At 44.0% G+C, this 23,136-nt stretch overlaps 1 protein-coding gene across 1 annotated transcript; it reads left to right on the top strand.

Annotated features, from left to right (window-relative positions):
• Positions 1-2,209: 2,209 nt before the first annotated feature.
• cahz (carbonic anhydrase) lies at positions 2,210-8,307 on the top strand. The gene is made up of 7 exons (XM_063219054.1): positions 2,210-2,737; positions 2,946-3,143; positions 4,466-4,584; positions 5,327-5,419; positions 5,746-5,808; positions 5,915-6,070; positions 7,775-8,307. Exons 1-7 carry the CDS (start codon positions 2,704-2,706, stop codon positions 7,892-7,894), a joined length of 783 nt encoding a protein of 260 aa, XP_063075124.1. The 5' UTR covers positions 2,210-2,703; the 3' UTR covers positions 7,895-8,307.
• The last annotated feature ends 14,829 nt before the right edge of the window (positions 8,308-23,136 follow it).

Here is a 23,136-nt window from a genome sequence, read left to right as displayed (position 1 = left end):
TCCATCACTAACTAGGCCTACTCCGTTCCGTCGGTGTAGGAGGCAGGCTGGCAGACCCCTACTGGGCGAATGTACTCCGGAACTCTGCACAGAACATCCAAAAGTTTAGTGTGCATTTAACATGAAAGCTGGCACACACACAGATAGGTTGTAGCTATCCAATCACAGCAAACGTGAAATAATCTTCAGCACTCTCACGGCACTCCATAGGTGAAATACACTGCAATATGCGTGGTTAACCCACGAAAACAAAGGTCCTGTGGTGTGTGGCTGTAGCCAGAGTTAATAGTCACTGCACTCAACAACAGTCAATAGGTGGAAGGGGGTGAGTGAGAGAGAGCCGAGGGGGGCACAGAAAGAAGCTGGTGAAGGCCGTGGTAGCCAGGTTACAGTACTTATCTTCACGGGGGGGTCTCGTCTGCCTCCCCCTCCAATCCCGACGAGGCACCATCTTCAGCTCGGGGCGCGTATCCATCCGGCTGTAGGCCACCACGCTCCCTCCGTGAACTGTCAGGCTCCACCGTCCATAGGACTCACATCGCGTACCGTCTCATCGTCCGCTGGCTCCACCCGAATACCGGTGTGGCAGCTTTTGTGATATGCACCGGATTCTCATCCGCCCTGTAGGCCTATCTGCTTGTAGGGTAGACCGAGTAAAGTTAAGTACAAGGTACAGTTAGGGTAAATCAAATATATACCTTGTGTAACAACAAGACTCCGATCTAATTCCAAAGTGTAGGCATAACATAAATGACAGTCCCAAAACATTTGCTGACCATATCGAAGATTGTGTAGGCCTAATCTCTGTTTATGTTGACATTCGGTTCCTGCCATACATTTGTCCCCTATCGCTTGCTGTAGCCTCGTACAAGCAGATGTACATGTGGAGCGTGACTATGTTCCCACAGCCCATTGGTCCCACATCACTAAGATTTTAAACATAATTTTTAGGCCCATTGGTTCTCTTAGTTTACTTGGAAATGTGGGAATATGGAGTTGTAGAGCATATGGCTTATATTTGAATAATTTCTTAAAACTTCGGGAATATGGAGCAGCAGGAATAAGCTGGGACCATTTGGGCTGTGGGATCAATGGGCCGGGGGAACATAGAGCTGACCCCGTGGATGAGAATCCGGGTGCATATCACAAAAGCTGCCACACCGGTCTGCGGCGTTCTCTCCTCCCGAGCCTTGTCACACTCACTCACCTGCTCCGTGCTCACCCCTCGTCCTGGTCGTCTCCCGTCCTCCATTCGCTGTCCAACCCTTGGTTTAAAAACAGTCATTAATCCCGTCTGCATCACACTTCTCAGTTGTTTAATCAATCGCAACTGCATCTCATTGCCATGATGAACACGCAGGGGGCAGCCATCTGTGTTTAACCTGGTGTCACAATAAAAGTTATCCGAAGTTAGTCACCCTGTGACATAAATATCAGGAGGAGAATTGCGACTTCCTGCTTTATTCTGTTGCCAACATGTAGGCCACTTGCATGCTTGCATGAAGACATGCAGTAATATGTGTAACCACCAGATGGAGGCAGATTAAAAACAAACCCTGATCTGATACCGTGGCTGCTGGCCAGGCTGGATTGCAGCCTAATGACTGTGGGATTGACAATAAACATTATAGACTTATTAGGTGTCGTCTCCACAAATGTTGTAGAAGGTTTGAGCCATTTTATATTAATTGTAGGCTACATTGGGACCTTTTCAATAACTGAATGCAGAATTTTGGTCTGAAATTAGTACATTCCCATTTTTTTAAAAAAAAAATTTAAAAAGAGGGTCACACACTAGGCCTACTGCGGATTTATTTATAAAGTTTCAGCAATAGTTTACAGCGACAAGTAGCCTAAACCTTTCAGGTTTGATGCGATGTTTTAAACGTTGTCATTAAAGTCATTAATATACTCTCACCCAATGACAGAAAAAAACATAAATGTGAATTGATATTTGCACGATCTGGGCATACTGATGCTCTGATTTTTGGTCAGAATGGACTGTGCCCTTTAAAACATGTTTGGGGGGAAATAGAAAGTGGGAAATAAGCCAAATGCGGTGCGCATCACGAGCATGTAATAGCATATAATTCGTAGTACCACCCTGTGTTCTTGGAGCGCCTGTGTTCGATGATGGCAGCGAGTATGAGACGTCGTTTTTTTCAGTTTCCGCATAACAGCAGGACACACTGCAGACGGTCAGCGAACGGCGCATGTTTTGGAGGCAAACGAAAGGCTTCATATTTTGAGACGGCTATAAAATGTAGTCTAAAAATGTGAATGGGAGGAAACGCAACGCAACATGCAGTGTAATTACTGAAGGACATCGAAATTCTGGAGGAGAGATGTTGCTTGGAATGCAGCCACTGAATGCACACCATGAGGAGCCACCAGCAGTCTCATGTATTGTATTTTACCGATTACACCGAATCAATGAAGCCATACGCATCCAGTGAATGTTACGCAGATAAAAAGTACACATTACAGCGTTACGTTTTCATTACGCTCTACCCCTCCTGTTGAAGCCTGCACTACGCAAAGATCATGTGGCCAAACCCACCGCTCTGAGATAGGAGACTTGTTTCAGCAGCAGGTCTATAAAACCCTGCCACTTGGTCACACTGGGTGCCAGACAGACGTACCCAGTGCCCAGATCTGAGCTTTGAAGATTATACATATCACACCCTTCAGGACTTATTAACCATGTCTCACGGATGGGGTTATGGACCTTCTGATGGTGAGTTTCACTTACCTGGAGATCATAAAAAAGTCAAACTGACCACTTTAATATTTTTATTTGGGCATGTATATATTTTTATTATGAGGCCTGACATTAAACACTGCTCATATTTGGCATGTAAAGGACATAAGCTACTTCAATGATTGACTGTGCTGCACATTATTCTTTGGTTTATGCCCCCTTTCCCCCTTTTCAACAAATTCAGGACCGGATACATGGGTAGAAGGCTTCCCCATTGCTGATGGACCCAGGCAGTCACCCATTGATGTCATCCCTGGCCAGGCACCTTATGACCCCGCTCTGAAGCCCCTTAAACTGAAGTACGACCCTTCCACCTCCTTAGACATCCTGAACAATGGCCATTCCTTCAATGTGAACTTTGCGGATGATGCTGACAAGTCAAGTAAGTGATGCAGGGCACTGACTGCACATTGAGATTTCAAGAGAAGAACCCCAGTAATTTTTGGCATAATATTGGAAGTAGTTTTTTCCATTTAGTTCACTTTTTAAGTGTGATGTTTTCAGTGCATCGTATAGCCTACAATGTTTTGACTGTCTTTTGCTACTATGTTTGGGCTGCTGTGATGGCGGGAAAATATTGGGGTTCTCATGTGTGAGCAGGAACACTGTGTACTTTCGTTGTATCAGACACATGCACAAGGACATTTATCTGTGGAGCAGCATATGATCAATGAGGTCTGTTGGATAACTGGTCCATAGCAATTCAGCTTAGTGCCTGGATGTATAATTATCCTGTAAATGAAGCTTTTGATTTATTGATTGATGTCAGGATGTTTCCTCCCAACGGTTGTATTTTTCATGGAAATGGTATGATTTAAAAATAGATTTCGATAGTTGTCATTAGGAATTTGGGAACTGTGAAAACACATTTTAATAAGAGGAAGCAAGTCGTTGTTTCTGGCTAAAAACCAGAGCCTTGCTTTAGAATCGGTCGGCATTCCATTGATTTTACCATGGATCTCCAGGCTGCTCTTTCCTTTGTCCAGTAGTTCTTTGTCCCATGGTGATAATATATTCTTTTATATCAGAGAGGGCGTCGGGATGGTGGTGGTGATGGGGAGAGAATGAGAGTGAGAGAGATTGAGAGAGTGAGAGAAACTTCCTCAGTTCATCCACATAGTATCAAGCAAGAACTGTATATTGAGCAAAATTAAGATGTGCTTGTAGATAATTTCTCACTAGTTTAGTTGGAAACAAATCCAACAAGATCCAGGCAACACGCACACTCAAACCGATACATTTCGGAAAATAGTGTGTGCTATGGCATAGGGTGTGTCAAACTGGTACCATTTTCCGTGGTACCAGTTTCTGCTTCTTTGTGCACTTGCAGCAGTCATGTCAATAATGCTAAGCTGAACCGTGGTTTATCTGAACTTTACCCCAACTGAATTCGTGTCAGTTAGTTAACAAGGTAATTTGGGAATAAGCTATTATTTATATAAAGTTAGTTTAGATACATTTTGCTGACCTGTTTAATTGAGGAAACGTGTATATATATATAGGCCTCCCTTTGTAGAAGGACTGGTGAGGTAAAAATCAGAGCAGGAAGGAAGGTTAAATCATGGTCATGAAAACATTCTGAAGATATTGTTGCATCACTTTCATCTAATCTCTCTCATCAAATTTTCTCTTTCCTTCCTTTTCTCTTTATCCCCTCTTTTTCTCTTCCTCCCTGCCTTTCATCTCTTTCTCTCTCATCTCCAGCCCTGACTGGAGGGCCCATCACTGGGACGTACAGACTGAAGCAGTTTCACTTCCACTGGGGCGCCAGTGATGACCGAGGCTCTGAGCACACTGTGGCCGGCTGCAAATTCCCCTGCGAGGTATATAGAGCCAAAGATTTTCTTTCCCAATAGACCGTCTCTGGTAGAGCATGGCACTCAGCTCAGCACCCACAGCACTTATCAACACCTTTAACAAACACTCACTCTTTTCATCAAAGCACTCAGGCCACTTCAACTTTATCCACAAGACCTATTAATGAAAACATTCGACCTTTGGAAACGGCAACCTACAGTACACATTCTCAGTCATGCCCCAAAACCACGATGATGATAATATTTGTTATAACTACTCTGGACGATGTCTTGCACTGCTTGTTTAAAGACTGCAATTTGAATGTGGCATGATATTGTTTGTGACTTACTGTAACAACTCCTTGAAATCTGCCTTTTCTCCAACCTTTATTCACAGTAGGGATGCAAATTATCGATTCATTCATTAATCATTAGTTGATAGCCTTATCGAACGACTTGCGATTGATAAGCAGAGTTTTTCCTCCGAAATCTCAATGTTTCTCGAAAATGAAACTAGTAAATCTAAACATTTTAATTAAAAATTGAGATAAAATACCACATTTAAATTAATTTTATTTCAATTCTTTGATCCAAATGTGATTTAAATATTCCCACTATTCACACCCCTCTTCACACACACTCTTCACATGCCCATTTCACCTGGGTCTCTTGTCAGTTGAATTGTCGATTAATTGCCATTAATGTTTTTTAATCGATTAACACATTGATCGATTAAAGTCGATTAATCGATTGCATCCCTAATTCACAGCTTCACCTGGTGCACTGGAACACCAAATATCCTAGCTTTGGAGATGCGGCCGGAGAACCCGATGGCCTGGCTGTGGTTGGAGTCTTCCTGAAGGTGCAGTTAAACACATGTGCTTCATACAGATATACACAAAGAAGTTTTTTTACCAAGACACTGAAAAAGGCATTTTAGGAATAAAATATTCATAAGTGTTTTGATTATTTTGATTTGAGGGAAGCATCGTGGCAATTGGAGCTGTGTTAATGCAATCAGATTTGATTTCGGAATTCAAAGCAACAAAATGGTGCCTTTACTTGAATAATATAGTCATGCATCTTGTTGTGAATCTCAGTGTGTATGTGTGTGTGCGTGCATGCGTGTGTGTGTGTGTGTGTGTGTGCATATCTGACCATGTGCATTCTCTCTTTCTTTTCCCGCAGATTGGTGCTGCCAATCCCAGCCTGCAGAAGGTTCTGGATGGACTGGATTCCATCAAATATAAGGTGGCCTATTCTAATGAGCTGCTGCACACCATGCTGTATTTATGTTACTGGTGTTCTACAGACGATGATTCAGAGATCTGATGCTTTGTACCTCTGATGTCTCCAGGGAAACCAGGCACCGTTCGCAGGGTTCGACCCCAAAATCCTGCTGCCTGCCTCACTGGATTACTGGACGTACGATGGCTCTTTGACCACCCCCCCACTCCTGGAGAGCGTCACCTGGATTGTCCTCAAGCAGCCAATCAGTGTCAGCCCTGCTCAGGTACGGTCCTACACTACGTTAAACTTCGGCTTTTTTCGCACACCTCAGCTGGCAGGTGCGTCGGAGATGGCACCATGGGTCACTCAATAGTTTAAAGAATAGCAATAGCAATAGTTTAAAGAAACTCCCGCTCACTGACCATTTCGCTGTTCTTTCTTTAATAAACGACGTTTCGGTACTAGACCTTCATCAGGCAATCTCTTTCATTCAGTCCTACACTACAACACCAAAGGTGGATTTACAGTGCCAGGAGCAGAGTTGCACCTTAAGTGGCCACTTGAAAGCTTCTTGTATATTGGTGATATGGCTACAATATAGCCTATTGAAGCATAGTGTAGTAGGCTATCTAGAGAAGGGAGTGAGCCGTGGTTGGTTCAGAAGGATGTATTAAAGAACACATTGTGGTTTATAGCTTTTACATATCTGGATTTGTGTCAGCATGGCCTGTGAATTCATATTTAGAGGCTGTAATGTACCTAAGTACAGATGTCAAATTGTCTGTGTGTGTGTGTGTGTGTGTGTGTGTGTGTGTGTGTGTGTGTGTGTGTGTGTGTGTGTGTGTGTGTGTGTGTGTGTGTGTGTGTGTGTGTGTGCGTGTGTGTGTGTGTGTGTGTGTGAAGGAATGCACCTGTGTGTTTGTGTGACCCATTACATGCACCACTGTGTCTACAGTACTATGTGTTAGGAATGCAAACAAGAGTCTGCTGGTATTTCAAATGGACTGGCACAATTACGGTGAAGTTAATATTAACCAACTGTTAATTCGCTACACATTAAGTCCACCCTGAGGTACTCAGTCAAGCCATCAAAGGGAGGGTCAACTGCGAGCCCTACTCTGCTCAGTGAGATTACTTTATCTCAAAACTGCATTTTGCCAACGTTGGGACAGGGAGCCCATATCACCTGCTATAGGCCTACTCAGCCTTAGTCTACCCCCCCCCCCCCCCCCACACACACACACACACATACACCATTTGTAGAATTCATAGAGTGTGATGTTGTTTTCAGTGTTTAAACTTTTACAGTTGAAAACTGTTGTTGCAAAAACAGGCGTATGTAGAAAATGTGTTTCAAGGTCAGTGTAAATTAAGGTCAAATCATGGCAAATAACATAACAGGTTTTGTTGTGACTGTGTTGTGGTGTGAAGACTAGATCAGAGGGCATACTGTGAGGTGGCAAGGAACTGAAAGTCTCTTCTGCCTACCACATACTCACTGTGGTTTTAGGTTCTCATGCGTACGTGACAGTTTTCTTCTGACAGAAAGACAGATCAAGGCAAATGCCGTAGCTTTTTCACCTATTTTATTTCTCCCCTTCCTGTTTATGACTGCTCATGCTTTCCTAAATCACTTTATCTTCGTTCTGATGCTGCTCGTCTGTACAGCCAGAGGACGCGTGATTGCATGGTGGAACAGAGTTTCATTATTCTTTCACGGTTCTTTTTTTTTTTTTTTTTTTTTAAACCAATCTCCATAAAATGGCTATAAGTAGCAGAGAACATCTGTAAGTATAGGGCACAGAAAGTGTGAGCCTTTGTTCAACAAAACACCCACACATGCCAATGCTGCCAGGGCCAAAGCCTCGAAATGCAGACAAAATAACCTTGGCTCCCTTCTCTGTTATTTTTCATTTATTTATTTATTTTTCCCAAATGACTGTATCTAATATCTGTTATGTCACGTTCGTTCACCCTCTTTCCACAGATGGCAAAGTTCCGCAGCCTGATGTTCTCTGGCGAGGGAGAATCCGCTTGCTGCATGCAAGACAACTACAGACCTCCGCAGCCCCTGAAGGGCAGGAAGGTCCGAGCCTCCTTCAAGTAAACAGCCGACGCACGGCAGGCCACCCTCACCACTGCTCACCCACGCATCAACAACCACAGTGCCCTAGAAGCAAGCCAGTGCACATATTTTAATTTGCTCCGTAGGTCCGATGGTCACACATAGGACAGGATGTAAAGCACTGATATTATGTAGCTTATTCCGTTTGCCTTTTTTGGGGTGGGGGTGGGTGTTTGGGAGTGCTGTTAGATTCATAGATAATGTCTGCAATAGTGTTTTGGATTTTTTTGTTTCAGTCTAAGATATGTAGCGCTGAAGCTCAATTTGATGATGCGTTAGGCCTACATTTCTTTGCCTATAACCTCCACTCTGAAAATCTGCAAAAAAGTATTAAACATTACGAATGAGGAGCATTCAAACGACAAGACATGAAGGCAGGAGACAGACAAAAAGAATATGACACTGGCAGCCGATGAAATATCTGTTGGCATAGACATGTGCCTCAGTGTTTTATCCTTTCCCTCTATAATCCCCCACGGGGCATAGAGAGGCTCACATCAGATTAACGTTGTTTCTCTGCCAATATTAGACTAGGCTTTTTTCCTCCTCTCCTCTCTTCTCCTGTCCTCTCCTCCCATTCAGTTGCTGTCAGTGAAGGACAACTTTAATTATCAGCCCTTCAGTCATTCATGTGCATTTCAACATTGGACAATTATGAAGCCATGACACAGACAGTATGGCCACTGAGCCTTTTTCTATAACAATTGCTGGACTCTTCAAGTGTTCCTTTCAAAAGAGTTTCTTGTGTCTTAAATCATGTTGCAGGGAGTGAATGTGGGGTGAATTTGACAAGCTAAGTCTTATTTGAAGTGTTGCACTAAATAAACACACATGCTCAAGAATGTCACTGGTGGTGACATGTGACATTTCCATGTTGAATTAATATTGAGGTGAAAACAACATTGTAAGGTGTTTATACAAAATCATGAACTTTGCCAATAAAATAATTATATTTTGTGAAACTGAAATAACTGTCTTCTCATTTTTTCTGAAAGAGATAAGTGATTGTGCTTCAATATGATAATATTTCTCAACGTAACGTTATATCGACAAACATTTGTTTTGAATGTTTTTCATTCAAACTTAAAAAAACACACATGATGTGTATCCTGTTACTTGAAAGGAGTACTCGTGGTCTGCACACATATGAAGAGTCGGCACCTGGGGGTGTCCCTTCCAGCCAGCCTCTCAGTGGCATGTTTTTAGTTCCTGACCCGGGGCATGTGGAGCGGAGTCATGTGACTCAGCCACGAGGCCAGATGTAGTTTGACCTTTGACGCGCCTCTTCCACGCTGCAGCGGCAGCACTTCAATACCACTCTGCAGCAGAGAGAGTGAGTGCATTCCAATATGCAACCTTGCGTCCTCCACTTGTGCTTGTGGACTCGCCCCGCCTCCCGGACCCTCCTCTGTGGAGAAAACAATACAGTTTCCCCACTGTCAGCCAAGCCAAAACAATTTTGGGGGACTATTCTTCATTTATCATCCTGTTTAAAAATGAGAAAATGACTTTACAATTAAGCTTTTGCGAGATATTGAAATATAATTATGTTGTCAGTGATGTCATCATGACATTACTTCCTGGTACGAGGCCACAAGCACAAGTGGAGGACACAAGGTTGCATATTGGAACGCACCCACAGAGAGAGTGAGAAGCAGAGACTTTGCTCATTTTTTCAGGATGTAATTTCCGGCCAGCACTGGTAACCTACATGGGATTTGGTTGTCAGTCTTTTGTCAGTGTGTTTACATGGTGGTGCATGGTAGAGACTCAGCTACTTTGACATTCTGCATTAAATCATCCAAATAACTCAATATTTTGGCATTATTTTCCTTCAGTTTATGGGGGACACTTTCCAACAATATATATATTATTTTAACAAAAATGCAAATCAATTCAGGTGTTTAAGATTAGTGCTTATTTCCTCATTGAGGATGTCATTTAGTATGATTACCTGTCTCCAAAGACCAAATAGCTTTCACAAAGCATCATCACACAGATGGTGTCTGCACGAAACATTATCCAAATCTCAGGACAAGCGAGTGTTGATGTCAGCTTGAATATTTTTTTTCACACAGAAACACTGTATTTGTCTGTGTTTAGAACAGCTCTCTCTTTTGAACAAGACTGGCGTCAGCCCATGGATGAGAGAACATTTGGATGCCGGTCTCATTCTCATTAACGCACTGAGAAGTGGCTGATGGCTCTGTTGTGTTGTGTGGATGCGAGCTTACATAAGTCCTCTGTGTGTTTGCCCTGGGAGCCTCTCTCTCTGTCTCACACACACACACACACACACACACACACACACACACACACACACACACACACACACACACACACACACACACACACACACACACACACAGACTCTTGCTCTCTTTCCCGCTCATTGAATTCAGTGTATTTGGGTCGACATCATCCCCAGTGATGTTAAAAATGACAGTATTGTTCTCCACGAGTCCTCCACGGGTTCCTCCATCCCTCCATCTCCTGTCGCCGACAGTGAGGAGAGACAGACATGATGTCAAAAATATTTGGACTCTGTCAAATCCTGCAGACATGTGTATCTATGTGCCACACGCCATAAGCTGCTTATTTTGTATACTGAGGGCACTGTGTGCAACAACAAACCCGTTTCTTGTCTCTTTGTGGAAAATCACTGCATCACTCACACACACAGTCACGCACATGCCCGCGCGCGCACACACACACGCGCGCGCGCACACACACACACACACAAATACTATTCTGCATTTGTGGTCACGGAAGAGAGCTCTAACTCAGCATATGGATCGGGGTGTAATGGACAGCACTTGGTTTGCCTGAGCTCGCAACACAAACCCACAAAAGACCAGTCAGGGAGCGAAAGGGGAGGGGTTTGTGAGGGAAAGAGAAAAGAGAGATGGAGGGGGGGGAGGAGGGGAACTGGACTGAATAGAGTGGGAATGGATTGGGAGGCCAGAGCAGAGTGGAGAGTATCCAAATAAAAGACTGCCAAAGAAAAAAAGGAGATGGGGTGGGGGTTGTTTGGGGGCAGCCAGTGACCCCTGGACCTTTGAGGAGGAGGGCAGGAGGAGGGGGTGGCTGAGAGTGAGGATAGCTTAGAGAAAATGGTGAAGATGAAATTGGAGTGTTTGAAGGACACACACACAGACACACAGACACACACACACACACACACACACACACACACACACACACACACACACACACACACACACTTTCTCATGGTGTAAAGTTACTCGTTTTCAATCATGGCAAATCCACTAAATCACTTTATGGACACATGCATACTTAGTCTTCTGTCACATAGCCTGCTGTGTGTTCCTACCATGAGCTTTCTCTGTGCTGCAGCTTGCACGCAACGATGTACAGTACCTACATTGGCCGATCAATTATGGCCTATCATGGACAGGCAGTAGAAATGGGAGCAGCAGCGGACACCAGCAGCACAGGAGGTTGCACGGACATCACTGTCACTCAACTGACATGAGTTCTCACTGCAGGGGTATCTCTCTCTCTCAACACACGCACACACACAAAAACACACACACGCAGAGTGATTGTGACTCAACCCTGTGGTGATCCTGGCTCCTATACAGTACACCGGGGCGGGGGGGGTGTACCATTAAAATGTAATAAGGAATAAGCAACTGTAATGGTAGAGTAAGGGCCAAAACATACCAAGGTGGAACGGAACGGTCGCAGGACGAACGCGGTCTTTCTGCTTAGTTTCGGCCGGCGTGTTTTTCTCTGCCTTTCACACTGACAGCGGCGGCGTGCGCGGCGTACCCACAGCCAAAGATAGCATGCTACTCTGCCATTCATTTGAATGAGACACCGCAGGTCGCCGGCGTGAAAAATACGCTCGAGTTCTATTTTCCAAATGCAGCGCGGAGCAGAGCCGGCTCACGCGCCGCTGACGCTCTTAGGGGTCTTACACACCAAGGCGGTAAAGCGTCGCGGAACGGCCGCGTTTTTTACCGGCGTCGGTGAAAATACATTGAAACATATGTGTCCTTACACACCAACCGGCGGTAGTCGAGCGTCAGCGGCGCGCAGACGCGCAGCGGCTTACGGTGCAAATCCATTTGTCAGTTTTACGCAAGCCGTACCAACGCATTCAATTCATTTTCAATGAAATGCGGCATATCGTCGTTACCGGACTCGCAATGCATGTTGGGATTCCGGCACGGCGAGCGTGGGTCCGGTGGCACGTCAAAAAGTTGAGCTCTCCTGAAAGTTATGTAAATTAGCAACGGCTGACGGACTGCGTTACCCAATGACTGTTGAGAACATGAAGATGTCCCATGATACCTGTGGTCATCACGAAGGTGCATTTCCCTCGGTAAAAGCAGATTTTTTACATCTGTCGAACTTTTGGATGTACAAAATATAGACTACAAGCATGTATGTTGCATGTGCTTATGATGCCTGGGTTCAAATGATTATGTTCGATTTCGACCATAAGCATAACAACACGAGGTGAAGCTGTGTGTGAAAAAAACACATGTGCCGAGTTCGGTAAGAGCATTTTGAACTGTAATTTAGGGGCAGTTGGTTTGCTATATGGATAAAAACGGCTAGAAATGTAGATTGATATACTTCCTGTATATAACTCCCGGGCCACACGAGCTGTAGTAGCAGTGCGTCGACACTGGGGTATCCAATACGTCGAGCTGCGTTAACGTAACGCCATAGTGGATCCCGGGCCTTAGTGCGTCTTTTCGGTGCTTTGTTTTTTGCTTAATATATGTTTTTTTGTTTAATTTATTGCTGTTTTAAATGTCGGGAATTACATTTAGTAGGCACCAGCTCATAAAAATCGGTTTACAAAGCGAGAGGGCAATTACAACCGCTTTTCTACAGTCTCACAATATCACCGAAGACTTCGCTAGAACCCCTGGGTCTCCATGGATTATCGCTGCTGGGAGACGGCGCAGGCAGCGCCGGGAGAGGAGACAGAAAAGAGGCTGCAGGGCTGGTGTGGTAGCGAGGTTACGGAGAGGGGCTAATAAACCTCCGCTCCCAAGCGTTTTTCTCGCAAATGTAAGATCACTCGGAAACAAGATGGATGAACTGAGATTGCTACTTGTCAATAACAACACCGTGGAGAAAAGCTGCATTCTACTCTTCACCGAAACCTGGCTTCAGTCGTCTACCCCAGACGCAGCTATCGAGATAGAGGGCTTCACAGCGCATCGGCAGGACAGGACAAGAGACTCCGGTAAAAACAAGGGAGGGGGCTTATGCGTGTATACAAATAACAACTGGTGTACAAACTCTGTGCCTGTAAGCAGATACTGCTCCCCAGACCTGGAATATGTGACTGTGAAGTGTAGACCCTTTTATTTACCTCGTGAGTTCTCCGTCATCATCATCACTGCTGTATATATTCCCCCTGATGCTAAAGCCAGCTCCGCCCTGGGACTATTATATGACGCAGTTAACGACCAACAGAGCCTTCATCCAGAGGCTGTCCACATTGTAGCAGGGGACTTTAACCATGTTAATTTAAAGACAGCACTGCCTAAATTCCATCAACATGTTAAATGCGCCACAAGGGGGAACAACATATTGGATAAGGTATATTCAAATGTCAAGTCAGGCTTCAGAGTGAAACCACTACCACACCTGGGCCAGTCAGACCACCTGTCGCTGCTTGTGTTACCAGCATACACCCCCCTCAGGAGAAGCACTCCCATAACCACCAGAACAGTCATAACCTGGCCCGATACTGCCTCTGAACAGCTGCAGGAGTGTTTTGAGTCAACAAATTGGGAAGTCTTTGAACACCCAGACCTGGAACTGCATACCACAGCTGTCCTGGAATATATCAAATTCTGCACAGACAGTGTCACCGTGGAGAAGCAGATCAGGGTTTATCCAAACACCAAGCCATGGATGACCAGAGAGGTACAAAACCTCCTTCAGGAAAGGAACTCTGCCTTCAGGAGTGGTGATGAGGGGATGTACAGCGCGGCCAGGTCTAGCCTCAAGAGGGGAATCAGACAAGCCAAGGCGGCTTACAGGCAGAAAATAGAGGACTCTTTCCAAAGCCACAACTCCAGGCAGGTGTGGCAGGGCATTCAGCACATCACGAACCACAGACCCAGTACCAAGTCAACAGATTCCGTGGACACCTCATTGGCAGAGGAACTTAACATCTTTTTTGCCCGCTTTGAGGTACAGCCACCTGACACTGCCATCCATTACCCACCAGGATACAGCAGTCACTCTCTCGTGCTGGAGGAACAGCAGGTGAGGCGGGTGCTAAGGGCAGTGGATCCACGGAAAGCAGCTGGCCCGGATGGTGTCTCTGGACGGGTCCTGAGAGACTGTGCGGCCCAGCTAGCTGGGGTCTTCACTACCATCTTCAACCAGTCCCTGAGCCAGGCTGCTGTCCCCCCCTGCCTGAAGTCCTCCACCATCATCCCGCTCCCCAAAAAGAACACCATCAGTGGACTGAATGACTACCGACCAGTGGCACTCACTCCCATCATTATGAAGTGTTTTGAAAAACTGGTTCGGGCTCACATCACCTCCTGTCTCCCACCTGGGTTTGACCCCCATCAGTTTGCCTACCAGGCCGGCAGGTCCACAGGCAACGCCATCATAACAGCCCTTCATGCTGCTCTGTCCCATCTAGAGCAGCAGGGGAGCTATGCCAGGCTGCTCTTTGTGGATTTTAGCTCGGCATTCAACACTATCCTCCCCAACAGACTGGTGACCAAGTTATTGGACCTGGGGCTGTCACACTCCATCTGTCGGTGGATACTGGACTTTCTGACAGGCCGCTCCCAGAGGGTAAGAGCTGGCTCCCACCTGTCCTCAGTCATAAACACCAGCACAGGCTCCCCCCAAGGTTGTGTGCTAAGCCCACTCCTGTACACACTATACACTTACGACTGCACCCCCTCTCACTCCAGCAATAGTATCATCAAGTTTGCTGATGACACCACCATCGTAGGTCTCATCTCCAAGGGAGACGAAACTGCATACAGGGAAGAGGTGCAGCGTCTATCGGTCTGGTGCAAGGAGAACAACCTGTTCCTAAACATCTCAAAAACAAAGGAGTTGATAGTGGACTACAGGAGGACAAAGGCTAACATTCAACCGCTGGTCATCGATGGGGCCTGTGTGGAGAGGGTCTCTGATTTCCGCTTCCTGGGCGTGCATCTGAGGGACGACCTTACTTGGAACACCAACACCACTGCCACCATCAAGAAGGCACAACAGAGACTGTACTTCCTTAGAGTCTTACGGGCTAACCATCTACCCCAAAGTCTACTGGTGGCCTTCTACCGGAGCTCCATAGAGAGCATCCTAACATACTGTTTATGTGTGTGGTATTCCAGCTGCACAGCAGCGGACAGAAGAGCTCTTCAGAGAGTGGTCAGCACAGCTCAGAAGATCACCAGCTGTCCCCTGCCCTCTTTAGAGGAGTTGTTCTCCTGTCGCTGTCTAAAGAAAGCCAAGCAAATCATCAGAGACCCCTACCATACTGGACATAAACTGTTTGAGCTGCTGCCATCAGGCAGGCGTTACAGGGCTCTGGGTACAAAAACAAACAGGCTAAAAGACAGTTTTTATCCAAAAGCAATCTACACACTAAATTTTGCACAGCTGACTTTTTAAAATCTTAATTATTTTTATACAGTATATATATAGGTTCTTTGTTGATTTTTAAGCACCGTGAGCATCTGCACTTTACCAATTTCGTTGTACCTGTACAATGACAATAAAGTTTCATTCATTCATTCATTCATTCATTCATTCATTCATTCATTCATTCATTCATTTCATTCATTCATTCATTCATAACAGAACTAACAGGCCTAACAGCAGTGGATGTATGTTACATATGCGATCTATTGAACTGTATGGGCCTAACAGAACTAGGTTTAAAGTGATACTGTCCTATTTTTGGAAATGAGTTTATTTTACACCTCCCCTTGGAGTGAAATAATAGGGTTTTACAGTTCTCCTGTACTTTCAACCGTTCTCTGGGTATGGCAGTGGAAATTTGACCTCCAAGCAGTTAGACCAGTTAGCTGCCAGCTGGTCTCATAGGACTCAATGTTAACAGCTAGCATGGAGGTAGAATTTGCACTGACATACCCAGAGAACGGTTGAAAGTACAGGAGAATGGTAAAATCCTATTATTTAACTCAAGGGGAGGTGTAAAATTAGCTTATTTCCAAAAATGGGACAATATCACTTTAAGTTCAAAATGAGGGCTGCATTTTGTGTAGCTAAGCAACCATGTGGCCTTGAGTTGACGTATCATTACATATTGCGCACATGTGGTAGTCCACATCAAGGGAACCCCTCTTGGCACCCCAGGGCTTAAAGATAACACACACACACACTGATAAGACATGGGTGTGTGCCCATAACACTATACACGTTTTCTGTGTGTGTGTGTGTATGTGTGTGTGTGTGTGTGTGTGTGTGTGTGTGTGTGTGTGTGTGTGTGTGTGTGTGTGTGTGTGTGTGTGTGTGTGTGTGTGCGTGCCTGTGACGTGTGTGTGTGTGTGTGTGTGTATGTTGGTGTGCGTGTATGTTTTACACTTTCCTATTCTTATGGGGTCTGATTTCCGTTATATTAATCCTAAACCCAACTAATGTTCCACTGTACATACACAGCCCTTACCTTGACTTGGCAGAAGAAATGTTTTGTAACTTTGAGTGTTACCGATAAAACTAAAAACAGAACTTAGGAAATACAAGCACACACACACACACACACACACGCACGCACGCACACACGCACACAGATAACTTCAAACATTGCCTGCATAGTAGATGTAACTGAGAAAATACAATGATTTGACTGGTAGCCAAATCAATCCACAATCCATTGCTATATTGATTGTTTACACCCTTGGAGCATGGCGTAATGGGGGCGGATTGTACTGATATTTGATGGTCGCATCCAGCATAATCAATATGGCAGAACATGTTTTACTGAAACCATTTAGCACAGTCTAATAACTGCATGACATACTGTACTGTATTTATATCACGACATACAGCACTACATACAGTACATTCATTGGTTTAAAATAGCTTTTTGCCCGTTTCATTTTGTAACATAATATAAAGAAATATGAAGACGGAAGTTACACCTTCAAAACATGGATACAACCTTTCCATGACAGGTAAAGGAGATAACCTTTACATGTCTGAAACAAAATGCAGCAACTACTGCACTGTACGCAGCAACTACTGAAAGCCTACTGTGCGCCTTTTCTGACTTGCTCACGACAAACGTTACAAAGCATGAATGATACTTGCTAGCGTATTTGCTGGGCGGGGGTCCAGTGGGTGGGGTATGGCATGGCTAATCAGCCTTTGGCACATTGGAAAAGCCTCAGTTCCAGTACGGCTGTGCATGATAACAGTTACATGAAAGTGTATCATCCGTTGAGAGCCCATACACATACACACAGCACAGTCGGAGATGCAGACAGAGCTGGACATGCTCTGAACTGACCTCCTATCGAAATCTAAGCACATTGCAGTTTTGGTTTATGGGTTTGCTTTTTGATATTACAGTGGATGATTAAAAAATACACTACATTTGTAATTGTAGTAACCTCAGTCACCCATATCTCCTTTTCATTGTTGTTAGTTTGAATTATGCCTGACAGTTATTGTATTCACGGCCACTGACAGCTTTGGCAGGACCCAGGACAAAATCACCTGGAAGGCCCGTCCACTCAATACATACAATGTAATGGGGGCCCAATTATGGGCCCTCTCTCTCCCTGGTCCCGGGACAGCTGACCCCTTTGTCCACCCCCCTGTCAGCTTCCCTGATTGTATTTATAGTTGTCTTCTGCACACTGCCACAGATGGTAAATGACTATTCTCCTTTTGGCACCAAGGATTACTTCTAATGTGTCATGGTGTGTTGCTTAAACTGTGGGAGACGGCCCATGTCAATACGACCTGGATTAGACCTTATGATCATGGCCTTTGACCCCATAGTGGCTGATATGGTGAAATGTTTTTTTTATTGTGTCAGGTTGGAGACTGCCACTTCTGGACTCAGCGAATGCCAAAAGGCTGAACATAATGTGTTGTATATCTATAAAGGTTTGCTTGCTATGGTTGTGGTTTTTAAAATTGTGTTTATTGATTTTTCAAAATATTTAACATAAAAGTCCTCAGTCCTCAGTCAACACTTTGAACTGTACAAATCAAACATGATGTCCCAATCCCTCCCTCCCAATATAGGACTACAGATTAAAAGATATATTGATGGTTGAGGTTTTAATCAGATGTACAGTAATATCTTCCATTCCAGGTTCTGTTTTCGTCAGGGTTTGTTGAAGTCAACCCAACAACTACTGAGCGACTTAAGCACAAAATCTACAACCTTATTTTGAAAGGGGAAGTTTGTGTTGTAATACAGATGATAGACCTACATTATTTTGAAATGTGTTTCTTAATATTGCCCTCTTCTGTGTAGCAGTATAAACAGATTACAGGTGGCTTCTGGAGGAAGAAGAATTAAATTACCTGCAAGGAGTGCACTCATCACTTGCGTCTGAGGAAGAGAGTGACATTGAAGATAAGGCCACATATGTGGTCTTGCAGTCACAATGGAGGAAGGAATGGCCCGGTTGAGTCACATCTTGCTAGGGTTCCAGCAGGCATCTGGAGAAGAATGGCCGCTTGTAGCCAGGCTGTGCCCTCCTAGTGACACAACACCTTTAGTGATGCTACCAGTCAGGTCAAGAGCAATGCAAGTACTTTCTGAGTTCCCGAAAATACAGGAACTCCTCCCACATTGTCGGGAAGCAAACAACCAAAAGCAAACCAAGGGAGGCGGGTCAACCATGCTGTTTGGGAAATGTTAATTGTTATGGTCTTGGTCAGACGGACCAAGTCTCGAAGAGATTTGAACGTCGACGATAATCAGGCTAGGCCGCTTGGGGGAAAGGCCTCAGAGCTACAGAAGGAGGCCGCTTTTCCATCCGCTCACCAGGTACAATAGCCATAAAAATACTCTGATGACCTGGTGTACAAAATCACCAGATTTCCATTTTTTTGAGAGACCACAATAGCTCTGCGTATGTACATTCTTTCTTAACTTTCTTTATGTTAAACATTGTTTATCTTGTTTAATTACTAAACTACCACTATGTAAATCTAATAATACGAAAAGTCTTGGAAGACAAGATTTGGCACAGAGGAACAGAGAAGTGAGAACTGTTAGTTTCTGGAGGACCTGGACATCAGGTGCAAGTATTCTTTCTTGTCTTGAGCCCACTTGAAACAAATGAGTTAAAGTAGGCGGGGGTGTGACAGACGCGGTACATGTTTGATTCGACTATGGCACAACTGTACAACATTTAAAAAGTGGGGACAACTCATTTATGGGCTTGGTTATAATGCCCCTACGGCTACCGTTGAGTGGATACCGTCTGACACAATATCTTCCAAACGGCACCAAATGGGAAAAAAGTGGTATGGGTGTGTAGAGTGATGTGTTTTACTCCAGAAATGAGGCCCCGCATGCAAAAAAAACGTTCTTCCCCTTTAATTACTAAACTACCACTATGTAAATCTAATAATACGAAATGTCTTGGAAGACCAGATTTGGCACAGAGGAACAGAGAAGTGAGAACTATTCGTTTCTGGAGGACCTGGACATCAGGTACAAGTATTCTTTCTGGTCTTGAGCCCACTTGCATGGATGTGTCTGCCTGTCTGCTTGCCAGTGTGATCACTTTTTCTCTGTGCAATTCAGTAATTTTACCAGTTTCAGAGGGCAAGATGACGCAGAACAGAATATGCAATCCAGACATGTTGGGCGGGGAGGGGACAAAGCTAATGGGAATGAATTTTCAGCATATAAAACTGACAATGCAAAAATAACACTTGAAATGACACAAATCCAAAGGCATCTGTGAATGTCAATTAGCCTACAGCTTCAGAAAGAACAGCCCTAGCGCTCACTCCTTTATCTATGCCAACTGCAAAATACACGCCCCCTCCACACACGCAGCCACGCACACACAAACGCCATGGTAGACCCACTAAGACTTGCTATCCCACCTGCGCCTATTGTTTTCTTTTCTTTTATTTCTTAATCCTTTTTTTCCTCTCCCTCTGTCATTTCTCTACATGGCCCAGTGGATATGGTAACCATGGCAACTGCATGTTCGTCCTCTGTCATGGACCGGAAATAGCATACTGTTTTACAGTGAATGAAAGCCCATTTATGGAAGTAATTAAATAAATAAAAAAACACACACAGAGTACAGTAGAGCAAATTCAAATGATAAGATTAAGTTTGTCCTTTATCATTCCACTATGATCTCATATCTATTCTCAATGTTGTGGTCATGGCCGTGGGTCCCTCTTCATATCACGGCACATATTTTCTGCCTGTTAAAAAATTTAAGACACTATCAATTTTTGAATGGCCCTATCTCAGGAGACAATATATGCATGGAAGCCCTTTTAGGCATACATAAGGGGTGTTCTTCACTGTCACGGTAGGTTATATACAGAAGTGACCTCATTCATGAGTTCAAAGGCTTTCTGAGTACAGTAAATCATAATGTTTGAAGAATCTCATCTGGGATTATTCGTGTAGTTCTCCACACTGTCTGTAATGAATACACAGAAATACGCAGAACATGAAGAAAAAAAAAGTCTTTCAATACAATTGTCTTTTATAGAAATACTATATTGTCAGGAGTGTGTCTTTTGTCATAATAGTAAAGTAAATAAATAAATAATTAAATTTTAAAAAACGCTACGAAATCCCTCATCTTTACAAGTTCCGCCATCACGTCACTTTAAGCACACTGTGCATTGGAACAGTGGATGAGTTTTTTAGAACACAGCCTACGATACGAGAGGAAGATATCAGGGGAGGGGAGGGGGAACAGGGGGGGGGGGGGGGGGTGACAAAAAAAGGAATAGAGACAGAAATAGTTGAAAGCCATAATCATCTGGGAGACAGAGCAGAGTATCCACAATTCTGAATTCCGTGTAGAGCAATGGTGCACAAATATGCACTCTTGGGTGTTGCCGTAACCTAGCAACAGATGAACACCCAAGTCTCAGACCTGCCACTAGGGCTTTCTCCAGGACAACACATTCACGTGCACTACTGTACTCTGGAAAAGATGCAAGCATGCACGCACACACACGCTGTTGCGCTCACTTGCGTAGCTGAGCAAGGGGGAGGTGCGGTAGGTCACGTTTGATCAATTAGCACACAGACGTGCGCAAACTAATAGGTCTACGTACAAAGATGCATACATGTGGGACATATCTAATGTAAACACAGAATATGCCATTCAGCAGCTACATTGTTTCAGTGGATTGGTGCAAGGCAGGCTGATCCCATAATCAACAAAATTACTTAACACTGTAGATTGATGCACTGGAAGAATACAGTAGGCCTATGTAAAGAATTGCATCAAATTTCTGTAGTTACAAGATCAGAGCAGTATTTCACTTTCATTTAATTTTCAGAGGCATTATCTATACAGGAGATCAGCAATACTCTATTTTAGTATGTTTTTTTAAAAATCTTTTTAGTCATTGCCAACTAAGCTGTGACGCATGTATCCAGAACACAAATACTGTAAAGGTGCAATGTGTAGGATTGTGGCCAGAGTAGGTATTGCAACTCTGCTGCTCATTGAAACCGTGCTGCCTATTGCAACATTTTTTAAATTTGATTTTTTTGAAAGCACACTAATATTTACTAGCACCAAAGTACAGTAAGTTTTGCAGATGCAAATGTTTATTTCAGGAAATTCAAAATGGCAGACATGGAGAATTTTCACCTTTTTTCATGTATGAAAAGTGTAATTTTCCCAGTCAAAATGAATATTTAGAATTTGATGGTGGTGGTAAGTATTTGTGTAAAAGGTAACATTTGTGAATGGGCAGCATGAATTCTGGAAATAAACTAATACAAATATTACGCAGTACACCTTTAAGATCAGCTGAATGTAAAGAAAAGGTGTATCTATGTATCTATACGACACGTGTTACACAACAAACCATTATACTGTACATACACACACATACACACTGCTCAGGAAAGCAAAGCACAGGGATGCTCTAGTGCACACACAAAACCGTCACAGTTCAGCACACATATCAACATGAAAACACATTTAAGCACTCCAGAGCATCCGCACCGGCGGCCACATGTCAACTCAAATCAGCTGGGCCCGGGCTGAGCCGCGGCGAGGGGACTGGCTCTGGGGCAGTGGTGGCTCTCTGATTTGACTGCAGTGACATGTGGTAGCAAGACTCTTCTGCTCTGTTTCACACATCTTCCATTTCACCCCTCCTCCGCCTCTACAGTATGAGCAGGAAGAACTACTTTGTGGTCTCTGTTGCTGCCGGTAGACAGATAGGCTACACAGTATAGGCATTTAATGCAGCCACCATGTGCACTGTGGACTAAGGGTCGACCGATACAGGTTTTTTAATGGCTGATGCAATACCGTTTTCTTTTTTCATCACCCTTGGCCGATACCCGATTTCCAATACCTGATACTTCAGGTCGATATGGGTAAAAAAAAAGTTTAAAAAGTGACACATATTCCACGTCTCAAGTTAAAAATAAACATTTATTTAACATTATCAAATTGAGGTAGAACTCTAACAATCAAGTAGTGTTTAAAAATCAAGTAATACAAAAATAAAGTGTCTTGGTGCTTTTAAAAAACCTGAATAACATAAAATAATAATAAATATTGTATATCGGCCAAAACCACACATGTATCGGCCGATACGATACACTTAAAAAAACGCAAATCGGCTCGGCCGATATATCGGTCTATCCTTACTGTGGACGGTCAGCTTTCCATCATCCTTCAGGGTAGATGTTTTCCCCTGTGCCCACATCATTTGGGAGAAACCAACAGCATGAAAAGCGTTAGAGTTATCAGGCCTTCTTACATAATAGGACCTTTGTCGATTGTGGGGTGGTTGCTAACCAGCTGGGCTGAGAGTACAAACATTTTTTAGTTTATCTAAACCAACTGAAGACCTTTCACTAATGGTCTTCAGTTGGTTTTCATAAATAAACAAAACAGTTTTTAAATTCTATTTGACATCTTAATTGAAATAAAAAGTCAAGTGATTGTCAGTACGGAGCTGCATTCACAAAGGACATTTCAATAAAATACTGTACGGCTAATGCAGAATTGCAGAGAAAACTAGACTGC

Source organism: Engraulis encrasicolus, chromosome 16 (genome assembly GCF_034702125.1).
Source record: "Engraulis encrasicolus isolate BLACKSEA-1 chromosome 16, IST_EnEncr_1.0, whole genome shotgun sequence".
Classification (NCBI taxonomy): Eukaryota; Metazoa; Chordata; class Actinopteri; order Clupeiformes; family Engraulidae; genus Engraulis; species Engraulis encrasicolus.
This window is presented reverse-complemented; position numbering and strand designations above follow the sequence as displayed.

Bases quoted from the DNA above. Each gene is read 5' to 3' on its own strand.
- cahz (XM_063219054.1), top strand. From the start codon at position 2,704: ATGTCTCACGGATGGGGTTATGGACCTTCTGATG. The intron at 3,144-4,465 runs GTAAGTGATGCA...TCTCATCTCCAG, and splicing joins GGATGATGCTGACAAGTCAA to CCCTGACTGGAGGGCCCATC. The intron at 5,809-5,914 runs GTGGCCTATTCT...TGATGTCTCCAG, and splicing joins TGGATTCCATCAAATATAAG to GGAAACCAGGCACCGTTCGC.